Raw genomic sequence first — 13,582 nt, forward strand, 5'->3', positions numbered from 1 at the left:
AGTATTCTATTAATGTAATAACGTTAATTTTTAGCATTTAAATGATTGTTGTATTTTTATCACATTAATTACTTTACAATGGTTATATCATCTTGTAAATAATTTTTGCTAAATTTAGTTAGTTGTTCTTTCACATAAAAGTTCCGACTAAATATTTACGTGCAACGCACGTACATAGTAACTAGTGTTATATTAAAAGCACGAAGGCCCTTAGCGAAATATCGTTCGTCTTTTTTACCCTTTTATAGTAGAGCTCATATTAGATAAAATAGTCATTTTATTATTTTCCTAATATTTAGTAATAGTAATTTAATTAATTCCCTACTATTTAGAAATAATCATTATTTTATTATTCCTCTAATATTTATAATATTGATTTCAATTCCTTTCAATTCTAGAATTCAATCGCTTACAATTCGTACAAAGGAAGTTTCTCTATATTTAGGAGTCTTCATATTTCTTCCTTTTTCGAATTAGGGCTTTCTTTAGTTAAAGAGTCAAAAAACAATTAATTTCTTTAATAGAAAAACCTATCTATAAATTTATTTAGGGATAATTTCACATAAGTACATTTGGGGAAAGTACTTTTTAGCTTCCTAACCCACAAATATAGTTTTCATGCGGTAGCCCACAAATAATTTTCAGCCGCCTAACCCACAACTTCATCAACTACACCCAAAACGCCTAAATCAAATTTTACTTTTTTCTTTCATTTTTATCTTTACCCTTTTCCCATTTTCATTCTTAAAGTAAAAAATAAAAATATATTCATTCTTAGAGTCTATAATTTTATTTTTATATTTTTTTGCAAAATTTAAAGTTTTGTAAGGGAAATTCTTATTTCACTGGAAAAAATAAAAATTTACATTATTAAACACCTTATATACATTGTTATACACACAAATATACATGGTTATAATTATGTATAATCTTGTATACTTGTGTATAATCATGTATAATTCTGTATAACTATGAGAATACCCACAAATATACATGATTATACAACGTATATATATGTATATACAACATATACATCATTCTTCCTCCCTTCAGAAGTTATTTAAAGTGAGAAGAAGAAGAAGAAGGAGAAGAACAAGCAAAATTACCAAAAAGAAAAAGGAGATTTCATAACTTAGAAGAACAAGAACTTATTCTATTGAGCCGCTGTGTAAAAACCAAGAAGAACAAGTGAAGGGATCTGAGTATGTCCATGGGCAAGAAAAATCGTAAATCTAAAACCAAAGGCAAGCGGAGAAAACCCAAGTTTTCTCCTAAAAAATCTCAACTGTCAGATCATATACCGGTAACGTCCACCGCTAGCACTCATGATCATCAGAATTCTCAACAGCTCAATCTCTTTCCTTTGCGCCCAGAAAATTTAGTCGACGACAAATACAGTGGGGTGGGGAGCAAGAGATTGAAAATGAAAGAGCAAGAGATTGAAAATGAAAGAGAAAGTAGGATGGGGAGAAAGTCTGAAAGAGAATTTGGGAATCGAAAAATTTCCTCTGCATAAAGAAAAAGAGTGGGGGCGGCGATGGCTAATCAGTGAAAAAAAATTTCAACAATATAGAACTGGGCCATACCGGGTAAGAAGGAAAAATATGGGCGGTATTTTGTTAGGATAGTGGGCCAAGTGACATAGAGTGTAATTTCTTCATTTATTTCCAACCAAAAGACTGTTCGATCCCAATGTCGCAATTATTATTCCAAAACTAGGTTCAATTGATCTTTAACAAAGTAAAAACTCGAAAAATATTATGTTATGTTTATCATGACATTTTTGTTTAATAAATGTGAATATTCATTCAAGATTATCAATATAACAAATAAAAAATAAAAGAAACATCTTAATATTACTTTTTATGTGGCTTTATAAATTTTGTACTCATGACCAAAGGTACTTTCGTATTTATATATCACAAAAATTGCTAATTTAATAAAAATTAGTTGACCTAAATCAAGGTTATGTTGAAGCATTGTGCTATTAAGATTTCTGTTTTTTCGAGCATAATATCTTAATATTTTACAATTAATATTGTTAGTGCTCAAATTGTATAATCTAGCATTCTTATGGGATGACCGGAAGCTTAAATATGAGTATGTTGTTTGATACAGATAAAGAATCACAAAAATAATAATTATGTGATTCTACAAAGATGTTTGTCGAACAAGTTTTATTTTACAAAGATCTAATGACATCTTTGGGATATACTCTCGATTATTATTGTTATTTAATTATTATTTTAATATTAAAATTTTGATGATAATTAAATTAATTGTCAAAGTTTTGACATAATTAAAAAAAATTATTCTTAGTTATTTAATTGTTATATAAATTATTTTCTTATTTGTTGTAATTTTGAGAATTATTTATATAAATCATGTGAGTACAAACAAATATACAATACACCTAAAATTAATTTAATTTATCGCTTCATAATAAAGTTCGTAGAATTTAAATATGCATTCTTTGTAGTGAGTACAACTTTGGTAACTCAAAAAGAAATATGATAATTTATGAAATTTATTTGGTGCAATTATAAAAGTATACATTTTCTTAAGTTGAGCATAATGACTAATGACTGAGGACTTTTTTTTTTGTAGTTTTTTCTTTATTGAGTTAGCTATATATGGTAAATGCTTTTTATGTTTACGATTTTTACACTTTATTTTATAATTCAAGTTTCAATTATTTTATACCTATATTTATTAAGATAGGGTATGTGCGTTGACTAGTTTAAATAAAAACCGAATGACATGTACTAAACCAACAAAAAAAAGATAATTTTATGAGTAAAGATAAGATTTTGAAGAATATATCAACTCTATGTATGTTATTAAATTTACAAAGAAAAAGTAAATAATGAACAAAAGAAAGCGAACAAACGCTATTAATGCACATTTGTATAATTGTATTCGTATATACATACATCAAATCACTAGTTTAAGAGCCACATAAGAATTTCTTTTTCTTTTTTTCCGAATTCAGTGCTTGGCTATAAAATTTTCACTCTTTACTCAAATCATTCACAAAACTTATAAAATAACCTAAAATTATATTTACGTCCAAATACAACTCTAGTTTTTAAATACTATTTTTACTTGAAAAAACAATTCACTTTTTTTGAATTTTTACAATTATTGTGTCCAAACGCCGCCATGAGTTTTACCAAAATAAATTTGGGATTTATTTGGCAAACTCATGTTTGGCCATAAATTTTGGCTACATTTTTACAAAATCCCAAAATCACCCCAATTACTGATTTTGGGCCAAAATCCCAAAACTTGGGAATTATATACATGTTTTTCCAAAATAAAGTTGGGAAATATGTTTTGAAAACGTATGTCCAAACACATTTTCATTTCAAACCAAACCTCACCCAAATCAGATTTTTCAAAACAAATTTGGGAATCTATGACCAAACGCTAACTAAGTCTTTTGAACAGAGTGTTACATCATTCACAACAAACAATAGAAAAGAAATATATGTTAGAAGCAAAAATTATTCTCATTCCAAACCAACTAGTGCTTTGCTACAAACTATACATCAACATTATACAAAACATTTACACCTATTCTGAACCACATATATCTTCCCCCATTACACGAGAAATTAATTAAGAAAAAGAGATCGAACCTAATTAATGTTTAAAATTCAAAAGATAAATCCACAAAATCAACAGTTCCCTCCATCAAATCCAAAAAATGGTGATGATTACTGGTAGAATTAAAGTTAAGTAGAACTGAAGAATCTTCATCAGTTGGTGAATCACAGATCATTTGAGAAACCTTAGGAAAAGTTTTGCATGTGTGATGACCATAGTACGTGACTCGAAATAGTGGCGGATTTTCTTGAATTCTTTGCACCTGTTTGTTTGCTTCGCATCCTTGATCAAATTTATTAGTGCACCTAAAGTAGTTCCTGCATAATTTTTTATTCATATGTCAATCACTATAATTTTCCAAAAACATAAAGAAATTATATATATACAGGTAACTAAAATACAGCTTTCTTGATTATCGACAATTGTGCTTAATATAAAAAAATGTGCAAGTGTTGGTAGACAACGTTACCTAATACCTATCCGGTGAAAGATAACAGGTATATGCAGGGAGAACCTACCCTTCGGATAGGAGGTACAGTCGCCCTCAGTAACTTCGGAAAAATGTATGCATGCATATACATATATGCGTGTGTGTATCGATTTTAATAAAAGTATATATTTTGAACGGAACCATAAGTTAAATTGTAGGCAACTGCGAGCATTAGTCGATTTAGGGGGCAAAACTTAACTTTTAATGCATGTTTGGGTTTGATTCCGACTCCAATATTTAATCAAATTTTTATTTAACAATGGTGCCTATACAACTTTCAAATCCCTGGTCCGCGTCTAAAAATAAGGGTGAAATTAGACGAAGTGCTTGCAAATTGGCTCGGACACTATTGTTATAAAAAAATACTTGTGCTTAACAAAATGTGAAGATGGTGACTCAAACCTTGGATATTTGGCATTGAGAATGTGCTTCTGACCATATTTTCTCCATGCATGGCCATCATCCACTAAAGTTGAGGTTTCGTTAATGGTTGTCTCTAAAGTTTTCCTGTATCAAAATGTTGAAAAATCATTTGTTAGAAATTTATATTTAACTTAAAATTTCACTCATCTTAAACTTTCGTATAAACAGTACCAGGATCAATCTAAGGGTTTTATCACTTCTAGCCCGTGCCAGAAACTATTCACATTCAGTAGCTAAAAATATATAATTTTTGTATATAATATACCAAAATGTATATATACAAAAAATATATTTTTTTGTTGGCTATTATTTAAAAAGCAGCTATACAGTGTCATTTTCCCATCAAATTATCCTTTTAGTATATCTTATTCAACAACAATTCAAAAATAAAGTCATTTTTCGATACCAAAATGCTCTTAAAATCTTGTCTTCCACATTTTTGTATTTTTAGGTTGAGTTAAAGGATAAAACTGTCAATGGGCATAAACGAATCCAACCAAATTTCCTTCTAGTTAACTAATTGCCCATTTGATCAAACTTCTTTTTGGTCAAAAATATTTTACTCTCAGAAATAATTTTTTAAAAGCAGAAAAAATTATTTCTTCCTAAAATTGCTTTTTAAAAAATATACTTGTAGCACTTTTAAAACCTTGATCAAACACTAATTATTGCTCAAAAATATTTTTCAAATTAATTAGCCAAAAACAAATTACTTCTTAAATAAAGCACTTTATAAAAAAATTAATTTTGAAAAAAATACTTTTTAATTAAATTAATTTTAAAAATTTGGCCAAACATGCTATAAATAAGAAGTAAATGACTAGTAGACCATCAAATCCAAAGAATAGAACTTGCTAAAACGTGGAATAATCTTTGTGTCACTACTCGTAAAAGCCTATAATACCCTATAAGATACTGCTATAAGAAGTACTTGTTCATTTATTCCACTTCTTTCTAGTCTATGCCAAAATAATACTAATAACAACTTTCTATATTTAAAAACTTTTAATTTTAAAATTTTCCATTTGACATTTAATAGCATGCTTTTGTAGCCATAAAATACTATAGTTCTTACGTCTTAATTTATGTGACACGCCTATTTTAAAAATATTTTTTGCTATCAAGGATCTGTCACAAATAACCTATCTATAAAAATTTTGTCTTTTATTTCTATATATTAAGTTTTGAATCCCCTGACACAACCAGAAAAAGTAGCTTACAGGTCAAGGGTATTCAAAACCAGTTCATGGTTCAATTTGCGCTAGCTATAATTATTTTCAACTTTTTTCTTTTTTGAACTCTCTTAGCGAAAATCTTACATCCGCCAAGATATGTTATTGTTGTTGTGTTGTCTCAATTTATATAACATTTTTTTCTTTATATTCCATCTAAATAAAAAATGACATATTTTTATATTTAAAAATAATTTAACTTAAATTATTTTATTATATTCTTAATCAGATAATTTATAGTCATATAAATTTCTAAAGCTTGTTTTAAATAATAAGTTTCAAAAAAAAAAATCATGCTCAATCAAATAATATCATATAAAAGGAAATCGAAATACTAAGAATAGTAAAATCACCTTCTTTTGTAGTGTCCTCGTCGATCTTTCAGTGACGAAGTCTTGCAACTACCACTTGAGTCTTCAGTCGACTTCAGAATTTGAGAAACTTCGCTGCATTCGTTAGATCTTAGTATCGATAAAGTCTCAGAAAATGAACTCATGATTTTCCCCACCAATTCCTCGGTCAATATTACAGATCCATCTCCGGCGCGTGCTTCAGGTTTCTTTATCATTTCTCTTAGCCGGCGCGTGAGTTCCCGGCCGCGATTCAACTTTTCCGTTACCTTTTCCAGACGAGACTGTGTGTAATTTTCAGGCTCCATTTATTACTACGTTGCTATTAGCTGAAGTAATTAACTAGCACTGAGAAACAAGTGAAGAGACGTGAAGGCTTCATTTATAAGTAAAAGGATTTGATTAAACTTTAGAGGAAAGTTGCTTGGAAAATTCGTCCTTACCTTGTGGAAAGACAAAACCCACGCGCATTGATTGAGATCGTTTTTGTTATTAACTGTTGTGATTAGACAGTTATGGTTATGGTTCATGAACCTACAATTATATTGGATCTCTTAGAATTTAAACTTAATCGGTAAATTTATACAATTTAGAAATTAAATATTTATGTCTTGTGCAGTGGCGGAAGGAGGTTCGAATCCTGTCGAAAAATTACATTATATATAAGATCAAAATTATTTTTTATGTATAAATAGTTTATGTTGAATCTCTTGGCTTATTTGTCTGTTTACTTTTTAATATTTTGAATGTTCTTGATAAAAAAAAAAATTACTCTGTCGCTAGCCTCACTTTGAGAAAACTAGGTTGATTGTGAAGATATTGATTATTTGGAGCGGGTCTGCATGAAAGTATGGGTTCGACAGAACTCATTAAATTTGATTCAAATTTTATATATATCTTTTGAGAAATTTATAAAATATGTAAATATAATAAACTTCAGAACTCATAAATTTTAAATTTAAATTTTAATTCAATTATGTAGATGAAATATGTTACCGACGCCATTAAGTAAGAATTACGGTTTAGCGATATTGGTGAAAATTCTCCCGTAAAAAGAAAAAAAAAATTAAAAAAAGTATTGGATCACTTTTGGCTTTGCATAGAAATGGATGAAAAATTTTATTTTGTATCTCATACAACTAACACTAATTGTATGATGAAGTATTTTTTTTTTTTTTGTCTCGTAATTTTGTGGATCCAAATTTTGTGGATTCAAAAGTGTAAGATTAGGGACATTTATCACACAAATATCAGTTGCATGAAGCACACGATAAAACTTCTCTCAATGGATAGAGATTTCCTACGCGCTTTGAAGAGCGTAAAAGAGAGGTACACGTTGCTGATGACGTATTCATTTGTTGTCAGCCTAATATCGTCATCCACTCCGGCGGTTTAACTGACGCTTAAGAATAATTAATTAGTGGTTTAGTCAAGCATAAGGTGGAATTCGAGGCGTGACACTTCCTTATCCTTGGAAATTGGGGACCACGAAAAATATATGTCAAATACATAGACAGTCCATTAAAATTAGCCCAATTTCTTTATTTTGTCATTTGATCATAGCTTCTTCTATTTTGGCCCTTCAACTCGACACAAAAGCTGGGCCCTCCAATTTTGGTCCATTAAAATTGGGCGCGATTTCTTTTGTTTTACTTTGACACAAAAGCGGACTAGATTCAATGTGTGATTTGTCTCACCCTTGTAGGCGCGTGAAAGCCATTTTTTAAGCCAAATTTCATACTCCCAACGTAGAGGCGGATCCAGAATTTAATTATGGATTCAATTTTAATATTTTTAACATTGAACCCATTATATTTTAAAGTTATGAGTTTATATCTATTTTTTTTACAATTTTAATAAATTTTTACATACAAATTTTTACTCCGCGTCGAAAATTATGGGTTCAGTTGAACCCGTAGTTATTATTGAAAATATATAAAAAAAAAATATTTTTCCCACAGGGAGGCAGAAAAAACGAAAATAATAATAATTTGAAATTACAATTTTTTTTTTGCGGGGGGTGGGGTGGGGGTAGCAGCTGGGTATTTGTCTGCGCTACATTTTTACCTGGGATAAAAGTTTTTGTGTCAAAGTAGAACAAAAGAACCCATTATGTTTTTAAATGTTATGGGTTTATATCTATTTTTTTTACAATTTTAATGAATTTTTACTTACAAATTTTTACTCCGCGTCGAAAGTTATGGTTCAGTTGAACCCGTAATTATTACTAAAAATATATATAAAAAATATTTTTTCCCCGGGATGTGGGCAGAAAAAATGAAAAAAATAATAATTTGAAATTACAAAAAAAAAAATTGCGGGGAGGAGGGGGGAATTGGGTGGGGGTAGCACCTGGGTATTTGCACGCGCTACATTTTGACCTGGGAGAAAAAATTTTGTGTCAAAGTGAAACAAAAGAAATGAGGTTGGAGGGCCAAAATGGAACAAGGCTGAGTTAAAGTGCCAAAATAAAAAATTGGGCCAAGTTTAATGGTTTGTATATGTATTTGGCCAAAAATATAAAAGACATGCCTGATAATTATAAAAAATGACATAGTAGTACCTATGGTTTTCATACATGCTCTTTCCGCATAATTTCACATGCAATTTGTAATTTAAAAAAAAAAAAAAGAGAGAGAGAATACTGATTTGGATTGATTATACCTAACGTAATATATTGCCTTTGTACTATTTTATATAACCATGTTCGACATAAGACTTTTGTTACATATTAAGGACCCATTGTGCATAGATTTTTTGTTTTCGAAAATATTTTCAAAAATGTGTTTGCCCATGTCTAAGTGTTAGCAGATTTTTTAGTTCAAAATTAAGAAAAAAAAATTCGTCACTCACAGAACTGTACTCCAAATATCATTTTTCAACTTAATTTTAAATATTACTCTTTTTTTTCAAAAATCACAACTTTTGAGTCCAAACGCTTTCTAAAAGTATCTTTAAAAATTGTGGTCTTAAATATATATATTATGGCATTGATTATAAAAATATATCATTAAGGGTAAAATTTTAATTTCAAACTTAATAAATTATAAAATACAAATTATTGTTCAAAAGTATTTTTTAAATTGATTAGCCAAACACAAACTATTTTTCAAAATAAACTGATTTCTCCGGGCCAAACAGACCATGAGTTAAAATGGATTAGAAATGTTAGAAGATAATATTGGTTTTAGTGGAGCATCATGCGATGACTTGTGACATAATGCTCCCTTGTAGACGTTAGGAAATATTCCGCCAAATATAAGAAAGTTCCAATGACTTTTGAGCCACTAATATCAGGAAAGGTAGAAAACAAGATCAGATTCAAATTCTTTTTGCAATTTTATTGTCACTACCCAAAATCCCACCATATGAGTCGTGATGGCACTTAATATCTAAGACTAAGTAAGCCAATTATAATAACAATTCAAGTCATTTTTTTTAAAATAGATAATCAAAACCAACAACGAAAATAAAGATACAACCCCCCAAGATTGGTAGTACTGAGTCGCGAACTCTAACTGAATACATGAAATGATCTGAAGAAAATTAAATATACAATACTGTTCGAATAATATATGATAGTACGATAAAAGGGAAAGACAGCTCTACCTTGAATCCTTGCGATCAATCTCTAACTATGTCCGAGTCCTATATCTCTAATACCTGGCTCTGTACATAAAAAAAAATGTACAGAAGTATAGTATGAGTACACCACATCGGTACCCAGTAAGTATCAAGACTAACCTCGGTGGAGTAGTGACGAGGTACAGTCAAGACACATCTAATAACCTGTGCAATATAGCATACCAAAATAATAGGAAACAAATAGCAATGATAGCAACAATTATCAACTAGTGATATAAACAGCAGGACAACATGAACAACAAAAATATTGCTTAATAAATAATGAGTACAAGTACAACCATTTAATCAAGTCCTTCAATTACAAATCTTTCATAATCAACAAGTGACATACATAGCAGGACAACAAGAACACCAAAAATATTGTTTAACAAATTATGATTACAAGTACAACCATTTAATCAAGTCCTTCAATTACACATCTTTCGTCTAAAAGTTTTCCAAATAATAATCTTTAGAATATAATACTTACCAATAAATATATTTCGAATATTCTTCCTTCAAATAAATATCCTTCGAATCTAATTCTTTGAAATAATATTTTGAATATAATTCTTTTAAATAAAAGTCACATTGTGACACCTCATTTCACAATCATAAAAATACGGGTCTCAGCCCACCTTCATATTTTTCGTAATACGGGCCTCAGCCCACTTTTATATTTCCACGGCACCTCGTGCTCATATTTCTATCACAACTGCACGGACAACTCACGTGCCAAAAATATCAATATATACAAAAATATGCACGACCAATTTACTTTACAAATAGTTTGAGTGAAGAAAATGACATTGCACTTAAATTAAAGCATCATATAAACTATTGATTTGGATGTAAAACTTATTAATTTAAAACATAATAGTACTTTCTTTTATTTAAAACAACTCAATCATTGAAAATCACTAAAAACCAAAAATATAAATCTTCAAAGTCTCGTACTAAAAAGTTAAAGCCAACACAAAGCAATAAGGAGCGCAAAACACATAATCATAAAGTCAACTAGTACATCACGGAAGAAGACAAGAATTTACATATTAATGAAATAAAATCACAAAAGACAAGAACATAAATAAAGAAATATCAACGGGGCACTCCCGAGGTACCGCCTCGTAGTCCCAAATCATAAATAAACTCACAATATCTCTTTTCCTTATATCACCACGGGAGCCTTCACATATAATTTTAAAGAAAATATTTTTTCCCGAAATAGCATCCAGCGTTTTAGCCACCCTTATCACATCGCATGACTTCTAGTAGTTCCCCTACTAGCCACGCGTTTCAAGTCACCCTTATCTCACCGCATGCGTTTTAATACCCTGGCCTTATATCACCGCATGCGTATCAATATCACAATATTTCACAAATCGCACCTCAAGTGCCCAAATATCACAGCATAATACAACTTGCACCTCAAATGCCCAATTATCGCATCATAATACAACTTGCACCTCAAGTGATTACATATCAAAACATATCACAAATTACATATCAAGTGCTCAAATATTACAACATATCACAAATTTCACATCCAGTGCTCAAATCTTACAACATATCATAAATTTCACGTCAAGTGCTCAAATATTACAACATATCACAAATTGCATATTAGGTGCCCAAATATTACAACTTGCCACATAAATCAACAATACATTATTTTTCCACAATAAGAAGCCCACGACTCGGTCATAATACGCACAAAAATTCTAACAAAATATCTGGGAGTGAAAACTCAACAAAATAATGTTTCACAATTTAACACTTCGCCTCAGTATGATTTATAGCATTTATAACTCAATATCAATCTCAACAACATGAACTGAAAAGAAATTCATCAAGGGATAACACTTTTTTTTAATTCACAACTTCATGAAATAAATAGATTTATTCATCTTATTAACTAAACTTCTCATTTAAATTGTATGTAGATAAAATCAATAATGAAAATTATTTCCATAAAAATAGCAACTCAAACAAACATAGAGTTCACATAAAAGTCAAGTAGCAATCGCACCAAATTATCATATAAAAATAATCTAGACAAATAAGGAATGAGACATGACAAATAAGAGATTTAATAAGTCCCAACAATTTTTCAATTTAATACATAAGGTTGTCTACGAATTTTAACCAATATAATTTGCACATATAAACCAAGTACGTACTCGTCACTTCGCGTTCATGGTTTTCAATCACACAATTTCCACATAAGACTCAATGCCTAAGGGAAAATTCCCCCACACAAGGTTAGGCAAGATACTTACCTCAAATCACGCTATCTCAATCCAATAATAGACATTTTTCCTCGATTATCCAACTCTGAATTTTTCGAATCTAGCCACAAATAATTCATACATTCAACACAAATTATTGGAATCAATCCCATATGAAAATACCAAATTTTTCAATAAAATCCGAAATTAGATCAAAAATCGCCCATGGGGCCCACGTCTCGGAACCCGACGAAAGTTACAAAATATGAACGCTCATTCAACCACGAGTCCAACCATACCAAAATTACTAAATTCCAAGAACAAATCGACCTCCAAATCTTAAATCTAAGGTCTAGAGAATTTCTACCATTTTCAACCCAATTCACTAATTTCATGATAAAAACAACAATAGATTCATGTATCTTAAGCAAAATTGAGTTAGAATCACTTACCCCAATCCATATGGTGAAATTCGCCTCAAAAATCGCTTCAATCCGAGCTCCATAGCTCCAAATGTGTTAAAAATGGCTGAAACTCGCCTTTTGTAATCTGTCCAGGTAAGTCGCAGGTGTCGAATACGACTTATAAATCGCATTTGGTAACAACGATTTGCCTCTGCCCCAAAACATAGCATTACCCGCCTTCAGTAAATCAATCATAACTTTTTGTACAAATGTCCAACTGATGAACGGTTTGAAGCGTTAGAAACTAGACTCAAAGACCTTTAATTTGATAGGTTGTTCATCATATAACACCTTATATATATGTAGATATGCTCGTCCAAAGTGTAATCTTGTGCGTGCTCATTTAGAATTTTAGTCTATCTTGAAATTTTCCAACTTGGCTTAGGCTTAGGCTTCTCTTTAGACCCCAAATCACTTATAATACACTCCGTACATTTATTATCATGTCCAATTGATATCCATCATATTAATAGTCCGCTTTTGCACACAAAATAATATAATTAGCGCACATCAACTTTCTTAATAGCTTAAGTACTTCAAAAATTTTCTGTGGTGTTACATTTATTCCAATGGATTAGATGCGTCACACAATAGAGACTTAAATACTAGGTTATTTCTTTTCATATGTCTAAGTTTTAATGAACAAGTTATCTGATACTACATATGTTGGTGAGAGATATCAAGTACCCAGTGATATTAATAGAGGTACATGCAAGCTAATCTGAACACCACCATTATATATAAAAAGGGGATCATTCTTGGTACTAGGATGAAACTGCCCAGCCTACTAGTGATATTATCCGCTCTAGGCCTAAGCCCACACGATTTTAAAATACGTCATTAGGATCTAAGGCTTGTTAACTTATCCATCCAACATATCTCCCGTGTCTTAATGTGGGATTCGTCTAGGATATCATATATACTCCTTTAGGACTCAGCGTCCTGGCTAAGGTGTGCCCACCATCGCCTAGGATGTCACATATACCCCTTAGGACTCAACATTCTCACTGAGGTTTGTCTCACTATCGGTTGCACAGGAAGTGCCTCTGATACCATATGTAACAAACCAGCCTACTAGTGATATTATTTGTTTTGGGCCTAAGCTCGCCCAGTTTTAAAATGCGTTACTAGGGTCTAAGACTTGTTAACTTATACACCTAGC

General features: G+C 30.5%; 1 protein-coding gene across 1 annotated transcript; it reads right to left on the reverse strand.

Moving 5' to 3' along the window:
- Nucleotides 1-3,491: 3,491 nt before the first annotated feature.
- LOC104213127 (probable WRKY transcription factor 70) lies at nucleotides 3,492-6,464 on the reverse strand. The gene is made up of 3 exons (XM_009762562.2): nucleotides 6,108-6,464; nucleotides 4,502-4,606; nucleotides 3,492-3,926 (listed from the first exon to the last, which is right to left on the reverse strand). Exons 1-3 carry the CDS (start codon nucleotides 6,410-6,412, stop codon nucleotides 3,653-3,655), a joined length of 684 nt encoding a protein of 227 aa, XP_009760864.1. The 5' UTR covers nucleotides 6,413-6,464; the 3' UTR covers nucleotides 3,492-3,652.
- Nucleotides 6,465-13,582: the final 7,118 nt, after the last annotated feature.

Source organism: Nicotiana sylvestris, chromosome 12, assembly GCF_000393655.2.
Source record: "Nicotiana sylvestris chromosome 12, ASM39365v2, whole genome shotgun sequence".
Taxonomy (NCBI): Eukaryota; Viridiplantae; Streptophyta; class Magnoliopsida; order Solanales; family Solanaceae; genus Nicotiana; species Nicotiana sylvestris.